This window comes from Megalops cyprinoides, chromosome 2 (assembly GCF_013368585.1).
Source record: "Megalops cyprinoides isolate fMegCyp1 chromosome 2, fMegCyp1.pri, whole genome shotgun sequence".
Taxonomy (NCBI): Eukaryota; Metazoa; Chordata; class Actinopteri; order Elopiformes; family Megalopidae; genus Megalops; species Megalops cyprinoides.
Window position 1 is genome coordinate 37,062,365 of NC_050584.1, and position 20,144 is coordinate 37,082,508.

General features: G+C 40.1%; 3 protein-coding genes across 3 annotated transcripts; all 3 read right to left on the minus strand.

The window, feature by feature from the left end:
- Positions 1-163: 163 nt before the first annotated feature.
- On the minus strand, positions 164-5,015 carry si:ch211-284e20.8 (uncharacterized protein LOC563738 homolog). The gene is made up of 7 exons (XM_036522213.1): positions 4,769-5,015; positions 3,601-3,714; positions 3,086-3,173; positions 1,484-1,650; positions 1,279-1,392; positions 715-810; positions 164-529 (listed from the first exon to the last, which is right to left on the minus strand). The coding sequence occupies exons 1-7, from the start codon at positions 4,964-4,966 to the stop codon at positions 242-244; spliced, it is 1,065 nt and encodes a 354-aa protein (XP_036378106.1). The 5' UTR covers positions 4,967-5,015; the 3' UTR covers positions 164-241.
- Positions 5,016-8,824: 3,809 nt separating this feature from the next.
- fetub (fetuin B) lies at positions 8,825-12,759 on the minus strand. The gene is made up of 7 exons (XM_036518972.1): positions 12,430-12,759; positions 11,832-11,945; positions 11,560-11,647; positions 11,262-11,428; positions 10,998-11,111; positions 9,981-10,064; positions 8,825-9,763 (listed from the first exon to the last, which is right to left on the minus strand). Exons 1-7 carry the CDS (start codon positions 12,625-12,627, stop codon positions 8,825-8,827), a joined length of 1,704 nt encoding a protein of 567 aa, XP_036374865.1. The 5' UTR covers positions 12,628-12,759.
- A 2,076-nt stretch (positions 12,760-14,835) lies between these two features.
- Positions 14,836-18,802, minus strand: ahsg1 (alpha-2-HS-glycoprotein 1). The gene is made up of 7 exons (XM_036522314.1): positions 18,528-18,802; positions 17,984-18,094; positions 17,695-17,779; positions 17,276-17,442; positions 16,727-16,843; positions 15,941-16,015; positions 14,836-15,672 (listed from the first exon to the last, which is right to left on the minus strand). The coding sequence occupies exons 1-7, from the start codon at positions 18,783-18,785 to the stop codon at positions 15,271-15,273; spliced, it is 1,215 nt and encodes a 404-aa protein (XP_036378207.1). The 5' UTR covers positions 18,786-18,802; the 3' UTR covers positions 14,836-15,270.
- Between the last annotated feature and the right edge of the window lie 1,342 nt (positions 18,803-20,144).

Genomic DNA, 20,144 nt, shown 5'->3' on the forward strand with positions numbered 1-20,144 from the left:
AGTTACAGGTCGGTACTTTCATGTTCACGCTAATGTTAAATTTTTGGTTTGACTGTCAAATTAATGCATCCTGTACGTGTATTGGAACGCATTTCGAAATTGCCGTAAACGTATTAGTGGTCAAAATAAGCCAAGTATCATAAAAGAGACAAAAACACAGTGATTGTGTAATTTATATTTATTATTTTTTCGTTCCCAAATGGAAGCTCATAGGTTTCTGAAAGTATAAGAAAAGTCATATTCAGAGGTCAACTTCCAGCAAACCAAGGTTATGCCTCCTTTTTCCCGGACAGTCGGTTGCTGCTGGCGGAGTTCTGGCTTTAATTGGAGGGGAAGGGGGAAGAACGTGCACAGTGCCCAGGGGGGACATGGGCCAAGGGAGAACTTGGCTCTTACTGTGGGCGTGGTGGTGTTCATGAGGGTGTAAATGTAAGTGGTCATGCTTGTGGGACTCATCTCCAGGCTGTTGCTCTGACTGGGAGCTGTGCTCTCCTGCTCCAACATGGCTCTCCCTCTCCATCTCTGCAGCCTGATTAAAAAAAAAAAAACAAACAAAAAAATGCACCATTATTATAGTACTTTGTGCTATCCATTTCTATTATTTCTTCATGATATTATAAAAAAAATATCTCCTAATATTATTTTATTATGCTTTCTTGATTTGTTGTATTGCTTCACTCGTAAGTCCTTATAATAACAAGTCCTTAAAATTACCTTTGGTTCAAAGATTTCACACTTGACAGTGACATGCGGATTAATTGGATCTTCATGGAACGCAATCATGTGTGACCCAGAGCAGTATCCTTTATGCTTTTGGAAGAGGGAAAAATGTTAACTATTGTTTAGAGTCATCTCTGAAACCACAAGATTTAATGTGTCATTTACATATGTACACCCACTAACAATTTGCAAAGGTTTTATATTTTCAAGATCATTTTTTATTCAAATATGTTTTCACTATTCATTCAAAAACCATTTTGTGTCTCTGCTTTCAATCAACATTTTCTTTTTTCACTTGTGAAATGCATGTCTGGGAATTGTAGGTTTTCATATCATATAGGCTAGCTATTTTTGCCCACAGTTAACAGGTAACAGAACAGTTAACTGATTTCTCATAATGTCAATGGAAGTTATGAAAACTTTCTCTGTGGAAAAAGTAGGCCTACTTGTTTTTGCTATAGCTAATTATCTGTCATTGCCACAGAGTCATACAGCAGACATCATACATTATGGGTTATTACAGTGAGGAATTTTCTCTGCTTGTGTAGTACTACTTACAGCAAATTCACAGTCCATCAGTTTGCACTGGGATAAATCCATTTCCGGTTTATCTCTAGAGCAGACTGTCTCCTGAATTGTGTATTCAACAAAGTAGGATGGACCAACAACCCACTGAAAAAAGTAAAGTTCCAAATCAGTGTACTTAAAGGGTTAAAGTGATCGTGTTCCTGAAGTTCTGAAGCATAGAATGATTTGGACAGACCTGCATTGAAGCCTCTGTTACATTGAGAAGGGCAAAATATTTCGGCAGGCCACTGTTTCTGTTGTATTTCTTCAGAGAGAGCTCAACAGCCTTCATTACAGTGCTGCCATTCAAATCTGTTTTGGTAGGACAGTCTGGACATGTCCTGAATATAATATTAGCTGGCACTGGAAGTGAAGGTAAAACAATACAGTTTAATACACAACACCAACTGAGGCATAATGTTTTGTAAGAAAATGCATAACAGATAAGGAATTACTGCAAAAATTATTCTGAATCCATACTGGATAATATTTTGACTTGAAATGTGCAAAATCAAAATGCCACATGAGAAGTACCTTGCGTTGAATTCATGATACTACACTCAGTGACCACTTTATTAGGTACACCGCTCTAATACTGGGTAGGGCCCCCCTTTGCCCCCAGAACAGCCTGAATTCTTCATGGCATGGATTGAACAAGGTGCTGGAAACATTCCTCACAGATTCTGCTCCATGCTGACATGATAGCATCCTGCAGTTTTGCTGTGAATGTCCCATTCCACCACATCCCAAAGGTGCTCTATTGGATTGAGATCTGGTGACTGTGGAGGCCATTGGATTACACTGAACTCATTGTCATGTTCCTGGAACCAGTTTGAGATGACGTGTGCTTTGTGGCATGGCGCGTTATCCTGCTGGAAGTAGCCATTAGAAGATGGCTAGACCGTGGTCATAAAGGGATGCACATGGTCAGCAATAATACCCAGGTTGGCTGTGGCATTTAAACAATGCTCAATTGGTATTAATGTGCCTAATGTGTGCCAAGAAAATGTTCCCCACATCATTACACCACCACCTCCAGCCTGAACCGTTGACACAAGGCAGGATGGATCCATGGATTCATGTTGTTTACACCAAATTCTGACCCTACCATCTGCATGTCGCAGCAGAAATCAAGATTCGTCAGACCAGGCAATGTTTTTCCAATCGTCTACTGTCCAGTTTTGGTGAGCCTGTTCCCACTGTAGCCTCAGTTTCTTGTTCTTAGCTTACAGGAGTGGTACCCGGAGGGGCCTTCTGCTGCTGTAGCCCATCCACCTCAATGTTCGACATGTTGTATGTTCAGAAATGCTTTTCTGCATAGCGCTGTTGTAACGTGTGGTTATTTGGGTTACTGTCGCCTTCCTGTCAGCTTGGACCAGTCTGGCCATTCTCCTTTGACCTCTGCCATTAACAAGGCATTTTTGCCCACAGAACTGCTGCTCACTGGATGTTATTTGTGTTTTCTCCATTCTCTATACACTCTAGAGACTGTTGTGCGTGAAAATCCCAGGAGATCAGCAGTTAATGAGACCAACACTTCCCTCCCATTCTGATGTTTGGTCTGAACAGCAACTGAACCTCTTGACTACGTCTTCATTATTTTATACATTGAGTTGCTGCCAGATGATTGGCTGCTTAGATATTTGCATCAACGAGTGGGTGTACAGGTGTACCTAATAAAGTGGTCACTGAGTGTATGTGTACTAAGTGCTGCATGGTGAAAGATTTTGTGAAGCAACCTAAAAAATTCTGTCCATCTCAATCAATACAGCATTTTAGAATGAACTGAACATTTTACCCTGCTGGACAGTACAGTTGTAATTATAGAGAGCAACAGTTCCTTCAGACATATTTACATAAATGGATGTTTCACAGTGTCCATAGACCTGCCAAGAAAAGTGGGTAGAACCTTAGAAACCTGTTTGTCTGTAAATTATAATACAAAGAGAAACACATTTATCTCAGTTTAGGATAAATCCCAGATGGAGTTCCAGGCCTTAAATTGCAAACATTTTCTTGCATTTTATGTAAACCAAGGTGAATCAAATTTCTAATATTCTTTCACTACATAATATTTACAGTGTAAGTTTGTTTTCATTATTCACTCCCATCTAGGGAGAAAAAAAGAAGCAGTGTTTTCCTCCCCTAATCTATGCACTTACTGCCTCAAATGACTGATCAAGGATCAGTGTACCACACCTAATTTGAATATGAACTAATAAGTGAAAAAAGGAAATACTAACCACAGCAAGGGTGGTTGGTGCTAAAACCACATCCACAATGCCCATCCCTGCCACATTAAAAGAAACTTACTGGTACACTTCCAACACCTTTAACTTCACATTGATTCCACTTCTTCTTGCTGATCACATGACACTTTGTTTCCAGCACATCTATTGTCAGGTTGAACATTGTCCCACCTGCCTCCTAGGGACAAATGGAATGAGCGTCATCCATAGGTTAAATGTGGAAATGTCCCTCTGTACTCTACACTGCACTTCATTGCATTCACTGCATTTATTCTGAAATTTTGTTTTATTTATAATGGGAAATTATGAGATGCAGCCAGAGATTCTCCTGTCTCCACATTGGGGTGTCATACCCCTCAATTAACTGTACCTCACACAATGACTGATGAATCTGCTCAACTAGTCTGTAATGTAGATTCTTTTGCAAGCATGGTGTCCACATATTGTTGGCTGTGGCGTACTGGACATTTTTGACATGTACTCAAATAGGCAAACTTTTTTGTGCATTTTATTGTTGGATTTGTCTCACTGAATTGCAGTGAGGGAGATTAATATTGATTGTCCACAGATGAATTCATTAACAAAATATATGACAGCAATAAAAATGACTGCATCTAAGACATGCTACATTCTCATTAGTGGCTACACATGCTCTCTTTGACTAAGTGACTCCATTGTCTGTAAATTAGACCAGCCTCAAGGAGAATAAAGTATAAATGGAACAGTAAACCCCATGGCCAACATTCCTTGCACTAATAATTTTACTTTGAATCAAAAGGGGAATATTCAATCAAAGGGGAGTATTAGCTTGCATGGGAAAACTATGCATTACTGGTTTGTTTGCAGTGATGCCTGTTGGTCTTGATACATCACATTATTGTCATTTAGCAGACGTTCTTTTCCAGAGTGTCTTTTACCATAGGTCACAATTTTTTACATGCTATCCATTTGTACAGCTGGGCTGTACTTACTGTCTGTTCCCTTGCCTAAGGGTACAGCAGCAGTGCCCCAGTGGGGAATTGAACCAGAAACCTCTTGGTTACAAGCCTTGCGCCTTACAACTATGCTACACTGCCACCCTCTAGTACTGATACTCTAGAATACCACTCCTTTCTTATTTCAAGTTCTGTGATCTATAAACTCGATGAAATGCTTACCTATTACTGCCTTTGTGCTTACCCAGACTCACAGGCAGTGGTGATCTTAAATGGAATATTTCTTCATCAACTCACCCCAGGCTGTTGGCTCACATCATAAACACGGTTAAACATGAAGACAAAGCCTTCCTGCCTGTCCGCGTTGATCTTGTCGAGGGCCACTTCAGCCGCTGTCAGGACAGCAGGGTCCTCACAGTGTGTGGATGGTACTGGAGAGAGGCAGCCACCCTTCAAGCATACGCACACAGACAACAGCAACCCACACAGCTTCATGGTCCTCACTGCAAGCAGCCACTGCAGGTTGTGAATCACAAGTGACAGTTAGCACAATGACTCTTAAGCTCCCATCAACTGGGTAGAACTTTGACCTTCAGCACTGTGAACACAAAAAATTAAAACGGTGCAGCACACGTCTAAGATTATCTCATGTAAGTATATGGACACTATTTGTAATATTTTGCTCTATATTCCAAATGAATTAATGCACTGCGTAATTTTAAGCACTGTTTATTTTCAGAGTATAGCAGTTTGTTCTACTTGAAAGCTTTGCTTGCTTAAGAGCTGCTACATCACATTATTTGTTTTGCAAACTCACTAATGTAGAGCAGTTTATACATGCTTCATTTATACAGCTCAGTATATCTGAAGTAAGTCAGGTTAAGTTCCTTGCCCTAGGGTACAAAAGCAGTGCATCACCTGGGAATCCAATCAGCAACCTTTGGGTTACAAGTCCTGTGCCTTACACCTGTATACTCAAAGCAGGTACTTGCTTTCACATAATATTTTCTGATGTGCATTTGTGTACTACTGGCATACTTTCTTGTGTTGCTGAATCGTTCACAAAAATGTTTTTAGTTGCTATTAATCAATGCTCTATGGTGTAGCACTGTATTTAGTATTACTGTACATCTTTGTAAATTCTTATTTTGCATGCCAAGATCATCTCTAAAAAAATTCTGAGATACATACAGGGTCTGTTTGTTGAATAATTTAAGGCTTGTTTCAAAGTGCATAGCACTCCTTTTCCCTTTCAGCTCTGGCATCTATTGACTACTTTGTCACACAAAATAACAAATTAACAGTGTTTTCTAGGGGCTTCAATTTAATTTTTTGAATTTGGCACATCAGATTTTGCAGAAAGATATCTTGGAGAAATGACTGTATCTTTACCTAGCAAGCTGACCAGGTTCTAGTTTCTAACTAGCAGATTCACCAGATGGTAGTCATCCGTCAGCTTGAGAGTGGTGAAGCGGGAATGACAACTGCCTTTAAAAAATAATGCAATGGTAACAGAACATTTTATAAAAGGACCCATTTCAACTTTCATATTGCTGCTCATGTCATGCACACCTAGTCAGACAAGGGTGTGAGGCACCATATTTCTATGGCAGACACATAGTCATAGTTATATAACAGTTATAGTTATAGTTAGCATACAGTTAGTCTGTATGGGCTGCAGAGGTTTGAAGCTACATTTTCTGTCAAGTCATTGTACTACATCCGACTTAGATATATTACATCACTTTCATTTAGCAGATGCTCTTACCCAGAGTGAATTACATATTATATTCCTACATTATCCTTCTATACAGCTGGATGTTTACCGAGGTAATCCTGGGTTAAGTGCCAAGCCCAAGCGTTAAAACAGCAGTGCTGTGGCAGGGAATTGAACCAGCAAGCTTTGGGCTATAAGCCCTGCTCCTTACCTCTACATCACATAGAGGATCACACAGATATTTTTATATTTCTTAAAGATAAACCCTTAGAAAATATCTAATTAGGTAATTAGTTTGACTTGCTTTTAACAGTTTCTGTCAAGAACCTATAAATTTGAATGTAAAAACTTGCAACATAATTACCTACGATTTCTTAAATCTAAATGTTTTAAGTTGTTACTTCTTTCTTTTTTAAAATTTAGTTACAGGAAAGTGGCAAAAAGAGTTTGCTAGAATTGTGAAATTTCAGTTGTTGGCTAGAAATTTCACTGTAGCGATTGCGTACTACAGGTGTCAGCAAAAGACTGCCAGCACTCACTAGTAGCAACTGCCTGACTTTCTGAGTAAAAAATGATTAATTTCTTGCAAAACCAATGTGTACAGTCAAAGTCCATATTTGTGCTACTGTCTCTCACCCACACATACGGTAGGGTGACCTTTGCTGTTGAATAATGTCTTTTTAAATGCTAATGTGAATGCAACATATTCAAAATACAAATGCTTCCAAGCAATAGTTCATGCTTTGAAAGAAAATTAATGAACCTATAAGGATGTGTGAAATGTCAATGTGACATGTATGAATTTTACTGGTGGTTCAGGAGTCAGATTTCTGTCTCTGACCAGTTACTTGTACTCTAGATGAAGAAGCCATACCCAGAATGTGTACTGCTGAGTATTTTACAGCCAGGAGAAATGATGAAGTGACTTGTGGTGCTAGATTGCTGTATTTAAAAGTGATTCAAATGTCTTATTCTGACACAACATATTAGCATGCCCCAGTCATAAAGTCCTTTCACATAATACTTCAATGTCATGAAGTATTGTAATTGAACTTGATGCAGAAAAAGATCATTAATAACATTGAGTAATGGAACTTCATTTATATACCACTGATCATTTTAGTACTTCGCTCATATGGCAACTGGAAGCAATACAAAAGATTAGTGCTGCCAATCTGGTAGATTGAAGAAAGGTTATTTGAACACAGGGGCGTTTCTAGCTATTGAAAAGATCAGGAGCTAAGTCATGTTTGCCTGGGGCATGTCTTTTTTTTTTGAAGGGAGATCGGCATCAGAAGGTTGGGGAGGTTATATCTACCTTTACAATAAATAAATATTATCACACCTTCAGAAGCTGCAAGTCAAGTTCCACTCTGTTACACAGTCTGTCTGTTGTTTTGCTATAAACACCTCCTTTTTCAGGGCGAAAATATTCGGGGCTATAGCTATATATTGATGTTGTTCTAGTTTATATTGTTTCCTTGGCAAACAAGCCTTTACCCTCTATAGTGAAACATTTGTCAGCAAATATTTTTTCTTTTCAGATGTTCTTGAAGCTCTAGAAATTCATTCATTCAATTCTCAGTGGGCACAATTTCAGAAATAATGCACTGTGCAGACGGTCTCGTGATAGTTTGAATCCCTTGCAAGATTTAACAAAAAATGAATTGAGTACTTGCACAAATGTATTAAGACTATGTTATGGTTAAATGTTTTTATTTTGGAAAAACAATGAAACACTAATGTTTACTCTCTGTAGTATGTCCTTTTTGAGATGTTCAACAGACTCTCCAAAAATAATATCCCAGCAGATATTATTGTTGAAGGAAATTATGTGTATATTAGTAAAATTAGTCATAGTTATATAACAGTTATAGTTATAGTTAGCATACAGTTAGTCTGTATGGGCTGCAGAGGTTTGAAGCTACATTTTCTGTCAAGTCATTGTACTACATCCGACTTAGATATATTACATCACTTTCATTTAGCAGATGCTCTTACCCAGAGTGAATTACATATTATATTCCTACATTATCCTTCTATACAGCTGGATGTTTACCGAGGTAATCCTGGGTTAAGTGCCAAGCCCAAGCGTTAAAAAAGAAGTGCTGTTCCACTCTGTTACACAGTCTGTCTGTTGTTTTGCTATAAACACCTCCTTTTTCAGGGCGAAAATATTCGGGGCTATAGCTATATATTGATGTTGTTCTAGTTTATATTGTTTCCTTGGCAAACAAGCCTTTACCCTCTATAGTGAAACATTTGTCAGCAAATATTTTTCTTTTCAGATGTTCTTGAAGCTCTAGAAATTCATTCATTCAATTCTCAGTGGGCACAATTTCAGAAATAATGCACTGTGCAGACGGTCTCGTGATAGTTTGAATCCCTTGCAAGATTTAACAAAAAATGAATTGAGTATTTGCACAAATGTATTAAGACTATGTTATGGTTAAATGTTTTTATTTTGGAAAAACAATGAAACACTAATGTTTACTCTCTGTAGTATGTCCTTTTTGAGATGTTCAACAGACTCTCCAAAAATAATATCCCAGCAGATATTATTGTTGAAGGAAATTATGTGTATATTAGTAAAATGTTCTCTCAGTTTAGTAGAAACAGTGTTACTCATTTATGTATCAATTTTTGAAGAGGGGGTCATCAGCAAACAGCTCCTTGATGAGGCTCATCTCATTCTTAGGCTCTGCAGGGCACTGTGGGGAAATGGTGCTGGGGAAGGGAAGAATGATTGGCTCCCTCTCCTCAGGCACTTCTTTGTCAGGAAAGACAGGCAGAGTGACGGCCTGGCTGGGCTCGTTCAGGAATGATGGCATGATCACTGGCTGGTCTATGTCAGGGAGGTAATGCACAGTCCCTTTTGGGCCCTTGATGGGTCTGTGGTGGTCATGGTGGTGGTGGTGGTGTTCATGAACGTGGAGGTGTTGGTGCTTGTGTTCATGGTCATGCTCGTGTTCATGCTGATGTGTCTGGTTATGCCCATGACTATGTTCAGGATGGTGATGATGATGATGATGATGATGATCTCCATGCTCATGGACATGGTCATGGCTGTGGTCATGAGTATGATTGTGGGTGTGGTCATGGGCATGGTTGTGTGCATGGTGATGGCCATGGTCATGGGTGTGGTCATGGTCATGGGTGTGGTCATGGACATGGTCATGTGCATGGTCATGGGTATGGTCATGGGTGTGGTCATGGTCGTGGGCATGGTCATGTGCATGGTCATGGGTGTGGTTGTGGGCATGGGTGTGGTCATGGGCATGGTCATGTGCATGGTCATGGGTATGGTCATGGGTGTGGTCATGGTCATGGTCGTGGGCATGGTCATGGGCATGGTCATGGGTATGGTCATGGGTGTGGTCATGGTCATGGTCGTGGGCATGGTCATGTGCATGGTCATGGGTGTGGTTGTGGGCATGGGTGTGGTCATGGGCATGGTCATGGGCGTGGTCATGGTCATGGGCATGGTCATGGGCGTGGCCATGGTGATGGGTGTCGTTATGACTGTGACCATGCTCCCCTCCAAGCAGATGCCTCTGCTTCTCTTTTTCTGCCTCCTTTAAAAGACGGAGGGAAGAAGGAAAAAGTTATTCATCTTATATGCAAAGATTTCAGCATAGAAAGTGGCAGAATCACAAAAATCTTTTAAATAAATTGGATGAAGGCCAATTTCTATCATCACCATCATCAAAAAATGTTTCATCGTTCACAGACAGATCTGTGTAGAGTAACAGTCAACATGCTTTCCATTCACTGCAATTGAGAGCTGTTTACCTCAGGTTCAAAGATGTCGCAGTTTACTGTGATATATTCCTTTCCATGTGACTGAGAGTGGGATCCAGTACAGTGGCCTTTGTGCTGTAGGTAAAGACAAGCAAATTTTCACTACTGGATTTCACTGTGATCCTGTTGGCTGGCCCAGATTATGCTTGCACGCTCATAAGAAAAATTGTGAATTTAAAATTAAAGGTTTTTAGAAATGTCACATTGGGTAAAAGAGGCAGTATCAAGTTTGATCCTACAAGTTTAAACTGATTTCTGAAAAGCACAGTTTTGAGGCCAAGAAATGGGATATTGGTATGTAACTGCTTCTTGCCCTTTGTTTAATGGAAAGTAATCTCATATATTAGCAATATCTACCGCAATTTGTAAGTCTGGACTCCTCATATAGAAAGACAAAGAGAGGAGGGACACCCTTTATTAGAGCATAACTTGATTTTTGAAGTGGCTGCAGTTTCTGGATGTAATCTAAAATCATTTGTCTTTCACATGTAAATAAAAGACAAACAAAACCTTATATGCTACCTTCATGCTTTTTAAACAGACACAGCACACCAGACTTTTGCACTTTGCACATTTGTACCTTTATATCAGCATGTGTGAACAAGCATAATTGATATATTGATATATTGATGCTCACAATACCAAAATGTCTGTATCACTAATACTTCTCTATATGTGCACTTTTTAATTTGAGTATACAGGTCTCATTCTATTATGAATTCTTGATTTTTTCACTTGGTATTTGTGAATGCTTACACTATGCAACATTATTGTTGGTACAGTTCATGTACATTCATTAATTTTGAACAGGACTTGTTTTTAAAGGTGCAGTGATGTTGGACTTTTCTAATTGCAATATTTCATTATCCTTACCCTTGCTACACAATGCAATATCCTCAGCCCTGTGGCCCTGGATAAAATCTACATGCTCTACATCCACATGCATTTTCTCTGCACGCTCTCAAATGTACAGTTTTTTGAAGCAGGATTGTTACTGTTATTACTTACTGCAAACTCGCAATCCATCAGTGCACATTTGGCTGCTTCAGTGACATCTGTGCTATTGGAGCAGACTGTTTCCTGAATGGTGAATTCCACAAAATAGAATACAGCAATACCCCCCTGCAACAGATACAAAAGGGAATGAAAAATGTAAGACTCTGAGAATATGGGGAAATATAAGTAAGTAAACTGATAAGTAAGAAATCAAGGGCAACATTCATTCATTTTGCATACGAATCAAAAGCCCACCAGTAATTGTCTTGACCATACCTGAGCAGATGCTCTTGTGACATTTAAAAGGGCAAAGTGATTTGAGTTCTTGCTTTCTCTGTTGTATTTCTCTAGAGACATCTTCACTGTCTTCATAACACTCTCATCATCCTGGGGGATCTGAGAGGGGCAGTCAGGACAGATTTGGCTGATTTTGGAATTAGGCGCTGTTGAGGAGGAAGGAACAATATTAGACAACTGCACTTTGGTCAAACATCAGGCATGCAAAATGCACAAAGTACGACTGAGAGGTAGTAGCTGAGCAGTGGTGAGGTATGAAAGTGAAAGTGTCCAGTACCTGGTCTCACACTGCAGCTGTAGCTGTACAGACGGACTACTCTCTGAACTTTGTTAATGTAGATTGTGGCCTTGCACTGACCATAGACCTGGTCAGGAGGAAGAGATAGAAAACAGACATTTGCAGAGGAAACATTCTGTCACAGAATTTAGTTTTTTTTTTTCTCAAAAAGCCCTGCATTAAGGCTGCTGATTGGTGGAATCTGATGGAATTTTTATGGAGATGTCTCATAGCCAGGACATTAATGTGCATGTATAGTTTGGTTGCCCTACCGGTGTGTCGTGTGTTTGTCTGACTTCACAGCTCTTCCAGTCCCTCTTGCTGAGAACATGGCACTTGGTCTCCAGAACATCCAGTGTCAGGTAAAAGACAACCCCAGTGGGCCCCTGAAAGAGAGGCAAAAAACCAGCATGACAGCTAATATGTCATATACTGTATGACTTCCTCCATTAGCACAGCTCCTCCACAGCAAAGTCTGCACCAGTGTGAACACAGAGCATTGACTATTATTTCCTGTGTTTTTTGTACTGTAATCCTTCTTTACCATATCTCCGGAGTAGTGGATTTCAATGCAGTAAAATGAGTATAAGTATCTGTCAGTGTCTAAAATTATTGCCCATCAGCAATAATCAGCAACAAGATTTTATTTTGGCTGTAAAAAGCTATCCACAGTACATTTATTATTGTTGTATAATTTTCTGCAAGAATGAAACTCAAATGCACTTGAATTTTCCTCTTAAATGTATGGTTGTAAATAGGATTAGCACCAACCCCACAAATTATGAAATGAACAGAAGGGGCCCTGAGTGGAGGCCTAGAATTGCGTAAATTTGATTAATTGATTGATGTTGGTGGCTGTCCCTCACTCACATGCTGCATCTGGTTGACGTTTCTTAGGCGGTTCAGGCTGAAGACGTAGCCCTGCTCTCGGTCTTGGTTGATCTTGGTGAGAGCCAGCTCTGCTGCGCTCTGTGTGGAGGGGTCCTGGCAGGAGCCCGGCTTCATGGGGTCCACAGGTGCCCCATGGGCATACGCACACGCCAGCAACAACAGCACGTACTGCTTCATGGTGGAGCTCTGGTCACACACCCACGCTGATAGCAGATGGAGCAGCAGCGTGGCTTATATATGGTTGTTTAGCATCCCCTATCTGCTATAACCCAGCAGCCTTGATCCCTGTCCCTTGTCCCCCTGCAGTAAGGGGTCAGTAAACAAGACCTCTGTCTCCTTACACTTTCCTGTGACCCCACGAAGGAATTCAATGACAATCAGCCCCCTCTAATCTCTTGGACATCTTTTTCAGGTGCAAGACAGCTGACGTAAAGATGGTAAACAGCACCTTGTTTGTGTGAGCTAGCTGCTGTTTCATACTGCCCTCAAATGTTGCCTTGAAGTTGCATGAAGCCTTTTGTGTTCAAATAGTTAATCTATGAATATCTCAACACACTAGATGTCCTCATATAAAAGTTATCATTTTTCCTTCCAAAACAAATGTTTTTTGTAGATTTACATGTTCCATGTTACCATGTTACCATGTTACGCACATACATGGAATCATGTGTCTCTTTTTGTTTCCCTTATGATAGTAGGCTATATTAACACTTAATACACCTTATGGTGTATAATTTAGCATTTCAGTTTCTTAATGTAATTGCAGAAAAGGGAAATTTCTTTTTATCATGTTTTTTTTTTCTTTTGGCCAGCCTGTTACTGAGTGCATGCAATAATTCAACATGCACATTAAAATACCTAGTTTCCAAGGGAACGTAATGTAACAGGTTGCAACATTTGGTATTTGTCTTTGAAACTACACAGGCAGATCACTTGTACATGCGGCACATACTGTTTCTTTTTATTTCTCACAACTTAAGGAAGAAAATGTGTTTTAGTTCATTACAATATACTGTATGTATGTAGGAGAATGTTTTGTTTGGCCATGCCAAGTATTTAGAAATCAGCACAGTGAAGGCCATGCATGCTTGCTATGTCATACTGAACCTGTCCCAGGTTGTTAGTGTCCGATACCAATACTTGAATTGTTATATTGAAATTGAATCATTTCTCATTCATGCTGGTATAAAAATGTAAAGCTGTACAGGTACTGGTAGAGTAACTTAGTAATACCTTTTTGGAAGCTAAACCTTGTATACTGTAAGGAATTACAGCATTCTGCCCTGGAATGTGTATTCCACCAGGCATGATCTAATTTGAATAGCCGCGGCATCCCAAAGGGCTTGAGATCATAGAGACCCCAACAGGATGGTCCACACCTCTGCCAACACTTTAACAATTGGGTCAAACAAGATGGCAAACAATTATAGAATGGGACCGGGAGTGGGAAATCAAGAACCTTCTCAGTCAAAGGGGTATCTGGGCTTACTCAAATAATAGTAACCTGGCTTACTCAAAACCAGCACTTTGATTTCATTATCATACAGACAGCAGGTCCGCTTCACTTACATCAAGGGTGTGACCTAAAAAAAACATGTAATTCCGATTTCATTATCATACAGGAGACAGGTCTGGTTCATTTACATTAAGAACAACCTAAATATGAGAATTAGTCTCAATGATCAGCGTTCAGTCCGACACTGCTGAACCTGAAGTCTGTGTTTTTCACGTGCTTTGATGCTGTTTTCTACTGAATTAAAGACTTTCATATCAACACGCATTCCTCATCTCCATCCTCTTTTTTTCTTATAATACTTTTTTGCATTTCTATATGATATTGGATTTATGTACTATTAAGTGCTATTTGCTTATTGAGTATCTTACTCAAAACCATATGCTCTCGTGTCTTGACATGCAATTAAGCTGTAACAGTTTTCTCATTGTCTTCTACTTTTGGTTTCTTATCCATAGGCATGCCAACACCAGATTATGAGTTCTAATTCCACCAGAGGAAAACAATGAATATTTCGTGTTATCAAAGTAAACGTTTATTCAAAACTCTATAAACTGTACTGTTTTGTAATTTGTCTAACAACATAAATATGTAGATTATGAATACTCTACTGCAAATACATTTTCCCTTGTCTAAAACCCCATTCCACCCATTTTTTCAAGTGCAGGGATATAATATTTATATTTGCCATAAATTTTCCTGAAGTATTTGCTCATTGATGTCTTTAAATTGCCTCAGTTTAGGATTTTAATTAATGTTTCATGCTGTGTGTTTTTGAAAGGAGACATTGAAACCTTTGTAGGAGTGTTTTTTTGCTGTTGTAAAGGTTGTCAATATGAAAGGGATCTTGCCAGGATTGGATTGTGCAAGATTTAATTATCATAATACTTCCACAGTTACAACATTATTCTAATACCATCATGACCATGATTTACCATAATCTCCTTGAGTCATTTCATTACATTTTTGTCAGGTCAGACATATAAAATTGTAATACACAGGGTTTACACAGTAAGCATGAAGGGAAACATTGACCTTTAAACTATTGGCAACAGTGATTAGAAAGTCAAAGGTTAACTTGCAGACACAGCAAAGAAGAGCAGTGAGATTGTTAATTGATGCATGGCAAACTGAGCCTAATTCATGCAAAAAATCAATATACGTGCTGCTCCTACAAGAAGTCACATGTGTTGTATTGTCTGAATCACAATGCACCACTACTCACAACAAAAAGACACTGGCAAAGAAGCTGATTCATCTACAACTGTGTAACCACTTGGAGTTGGACAAGATTGTAATTCCCTGTGTTAAGTAGTCAGTCGATCCCAGGGACCTTTATGAGGGCGTGGCCGTAAAACAGGACCCGGACCAAGCAGAAGAGGGCCAAATGGTGGGAAGTGGAAGGGAGGGGGAGGGCAGATGGGATGTATTGAGGGAGGAATTTTCAGATGACCAGGGCAGTGAGGGAAGGGAGGGATATGGGAACCATGGGGAGGAGGTGGAAAAAAGGGAGGAGGTCTGTGGTGGGGTGGTATGAGTGGGCAAGGGAAGTGATGGGGAGGTGGGGGCGGGTGATGGGGAGGGTGGAATGGGGGAAAGGGCAGGAAACCGGGCCGTATGTGGTGGCCAGGGCTGACGTTGCGTCCGCAGAACTTTCCTTCCGGACCCCAGCGGCAGTGGTGGTGGAAACACCCTGTGTCCGTCGAGTTCTGCAAGGTGTGGACAATGCACTCCGGTCAAGAGACATTCACAATATCATACATTTTGTGAACACTTTACATTAGAGACAATTTTGAACACTGTTTGTACAGGATTACAATGTATTGTCCTCTATTAATCTGTATTTGTGAGATATGATTGGCCATAGTTTCTTGGGTCAAAATTTTATGAATAGATTATGTTGTCAGATGTAATCGCTTGATTACTGCAATGTACCTGATTCACTATCAATTTGCATCGGTATGAGGAATGGAGTACCTGTACATCATAGATCTCACATTCCACAGTCACCTCATCATTCCCCAACAGTGTGGAAGTACAGAAGCCATGGTGCTGAAGACAGCATGGGGAAAGGGGGGGGTTTGGAGTACAGAGACATCTCATTAGTTACACTTCCTTATATAGATGCACTTAACTAAATACAGTGTGTGTCTTCACCTGTAGAGAAAAAAAGCATCCTTTTTCGGACTGAAGTACTTTTGAATCAACACCTCATCATCATTGTGTTGCTCTTGTGATTCCCATATGACTGATCCAGAAAATGCACAGGACCTAGTGAAAGAATATATGAAATCACAGGTGTATATGTAATGCATATGTTTTCACCTTGAGATGTTGTACATCTCATTGTCAAATTCCAGTGAAGAGATTGCCTTACAAAGCTGGTCATTTAGGGTTGCACATAGTTGTGTTTAAATGGCAGTAAATTAAATTAATTAGTAAGCCAAATGTGACTTCTACATCAAACTGATGATCACAACACTTAAAAAGGGGGTGGGGGTTGGGGGGCTCAGTATTCATTTGTAACATTAGAGAGTATACTAGCTCTTTTATAGGGATGATGCAACAGATCAAATTTAAGGTTTTTGACACAGACATGTCCACAGATGTTAAAGCAAAGAAATGTGTTTTTTTTTTTTTCTTAAACGCAAAGATGACCTGTTCAGAGAGAACAGTATGTTTGGTAGATCTATTGATTCCTCTTATCTGCAGCCTTATTGAACAGTTGTGCCCAGAGGAGAGGGTGGCAGGTGGTGCACTTACAGCCTCATCTGCACAAAGGGGCTCACAGGCATCTTGCTTCTCAGCCTCCACCTGGCGTGAGCAACTCGTCTCCACAATGGCAAACTCAGCGAAGTACGACTGCCCCAGGAATGTGTACTAGCAGAAAGAGATAGTGTGCTTTACTGCTGTGATCACAACAAACCTGGGCAGTTACTGACTGAAGTAACTAGAAAAAACTGCTTTTCAGAGTAACAGAAATGAGAGAGTGATAGGCAGGTCACCCTAAAGACATCTCTGAGCTTGTCCAGATTATTGCTGAAGTCTTATGTAAAGTACAAGTCTGACTACATTTTATCTGAATAAGTATTAATTGTATCTATAGTTCTGTCAGTTATTTAGGGGCCATAATGAAAAATGCTTGTATGTATATTTTTGCTTGGCTATTGTTCCAGCTTGTGCATTTTGCTTTGTGAAGCAACAGGCATGTTCTCATATGTACCAATAAAAAACCCAGTTATTGAGCGGTCAGTAATGCATGCCAATTGCATTCTCAATATGCCTTAGGAGCGGTGTTTTGAATGTAGCTACCTGTGTTGACATTCTGCCAACAGCCAGCAGTTTGAAGTAGGCTGTATGATTTGATTGTTCATTAAACTTCTTCAGGGCCATTTTGATGCTGTCCAGGCCCTGGGGGTCATGCAAGGGGAGCAGTGAGGGACAGTCTGGGCACACATTGGCCAATTCCTCTGCTGAAGCTGTAGGTAAGACAGGGAACACCATTCTTCCTTGCTCAAAGGCAGGAGTTCTGATATACCAAGTATATAGCTGTCATGTACTTTCATATACTGTAAGGGCCATTTAAGTAACTGTCTCCATTAGCAACAATGTACTTGAGCTAATCTCTAAACACGGATTGTTATTTGGTCACAGTAATTGTGTTGGTATGATTTTTTGGTCAGATCTTCCTCTGAAATGTGGTTAATAGTTTAAAGTTGCACAAAAAGTACCTGTTGAAGATACACAGAAGTACCTCTTGAGTCTAGCCTTCCCATCTGCCACTGTCAAGGTCACATTGCAGTCCGCCTTAACTTTCTGTAAGAAGATAGATATATATGTGTGTGTGCTAATTTGTATTGCTTAAATTTTGATTTGACTTTTGATTGTAGAATACTTCAATGATTCATACAAAAAGAATGTGTGTTTAGAAGCACTGTATTGCATCATGCAAGGTTTAGAAAAACATGTTACACATTTTCTTTTAAATTCAAAAGTGTTTAGCAATTCTTAGAAGCTCACTGTTTCATCCATTTGTCGAACCTCACACTGGTCAACGGGTTTAGGGTTCACGATGTGGCATTTGGTTTCCTCTAAACCCAGCTCCAGCTGGAATTCACAGGTGGAGTTTTCCTGTACAAAAGTGCACATTTATTTATTCATTCATGTTACTAATCTGACATTCATTTGACCCCTCCTTAGTCAGCTCCATAAGACAGGCAGTAGGGTGGGGTTTAGTGAAAAGCCACTGTTCGAGACTAGAAAAGGACTCAAAAATGCAGCATAACTATCCTTTTACTTTCCACTAGGTATTGTACATAAAGATTAGGAGCGCACATCTCAGACGCAGAGGTGGAAAAGCCTGGGTGTAGAAGTACTGCCAGTATTTTTTCCAACCGCTTGAAATTTCTCTTCAGCCAGATGGGGAAGTAATTAGTAAAATCATTGGGTTCAGTGCATGGGTGAAACAAGTACATTTAAGTACTTCTACTTTTGAGGACTGGAGTTTTCCACCTCTGTTCAGATGCACACAGGCATTCCAAGATTCCTCTCTTCCCATGCTCACCTTCTGGACCACTTTGCTGGACTCTATCTCGCTGACCGTGTACTTGTAGCCATAAGGACGATGGGCGTTGAAACGGTGCTGGAACACGGCGACTGCAGCCTGGGCCCCCTGGTCATTGCAAACTATGGAGTGGTCCTCCGGAAGGGGCGAGCTGGACGTACACAGTGCCCCAACCAACACAGTCAATGCTACCAGTTCCCTCATGGCTCTCTCTGCCCGTAAAGCAAAAGGAGCCATGGAATACAGTGCAATGTCCATCCTGGCTTATTTATACAATTGTCTGTGATTCAGAAGGGAAAAGGAAAAAAACAAACACCATTCAGCCCGTGGGTGCTGCCAATGTAAATGGAATATGTGTAAATAAAGAGGAGCTGGTCTTTTTTGTGTCTGTGCTTTTCAGACCATCGTGACACAACCTGTCTATTTCCGTAGTACAATTTTACATTAAAGACCAATCTCCATTTTCCACAGCTGTACCTATCTCTGTAACAGTATATCTCTATCTGTACTCATGTGTCACTTTGTTAAATATGGGTATTCTCCTGTGTGTATGTTCACATGGGAAGGTACAGAGAAAGGATTTTTCTGGTATTAGACACTTATATTCAACTGTGTCTAAGTACTGGTGACAGTGGTAGTGCACAGCTATTGAATTATACTGAATCACAAGTAGCACAAAGAGTACAGCTGTGTTGAGATTGAGTACATATGTGTCCATTTCAGATTTGTAACTGCCAATGTGTTGTGTAGAGACAACATCCGTTGAACACATTAGTTTGATGTTTGCATGCAGAAATTCAACAGTGTTTATCTGAACACTTATTCATGTTTCTAATTTCACATCAATAACAAAGACATTTTCCATTCTTCGTATTATATTTACTTTGAGTAAAACTCCCTCTAACACTAACTTTCACCCTCAGGAAACAGACCGCCAATGTAGCAATAATTTAGTTGCCAAAGGAGCTTAGCTGGCAGTGAGAGCAGGAGGCTGAGAGACAAGTGGGGGTTGGCGGGGGGGCGGGGGGGGGGGGGGGGGGGTGGAGACTGTCCATACTGCAAACCCATTTTTAGACACCTCTCTCAGTAGATGTCAGGCCTGCACATGGGTGTAAACATCTTTAAACACAGAACTAAAAAGGACCATACTGGTTGTAAAGGAAGAAGAAGTAGTATAAATAAGAAGAGGTGCTTTTTCCTGTGCATTTGATTCTGTACAGATTAATCTGATGACACAAATGATTAACTTTTTGTGTGTGAGGGGAGGAGGAATAACATGCAGATGGTGAGATTCTTAAAAAATCAATTTTCAAATTCCAATGGGCCAAGTAGATTTCATATGGCCATCACTCAGATAAGGTGACCTTTTACCCCTAAACTCTGCTGCACTGCAAGCTCTCTTCAACTTAGATGTAGCATTGGAGGTGACTTGCTGTTTGCTGAGGTTAAATAAACAGTGTTAATTTTTAACTGTGGTCATGAGTGTCCTGAGGGTCACTGACAGAATGCACACCTTTTTCTCTGCGAATCAGGATTCATGCATACAACAAACAACACAATCATTACAAAAGACGAGTGTGTGTCTCACCATGGCTCAACAGCAATGCAATGTAGTTA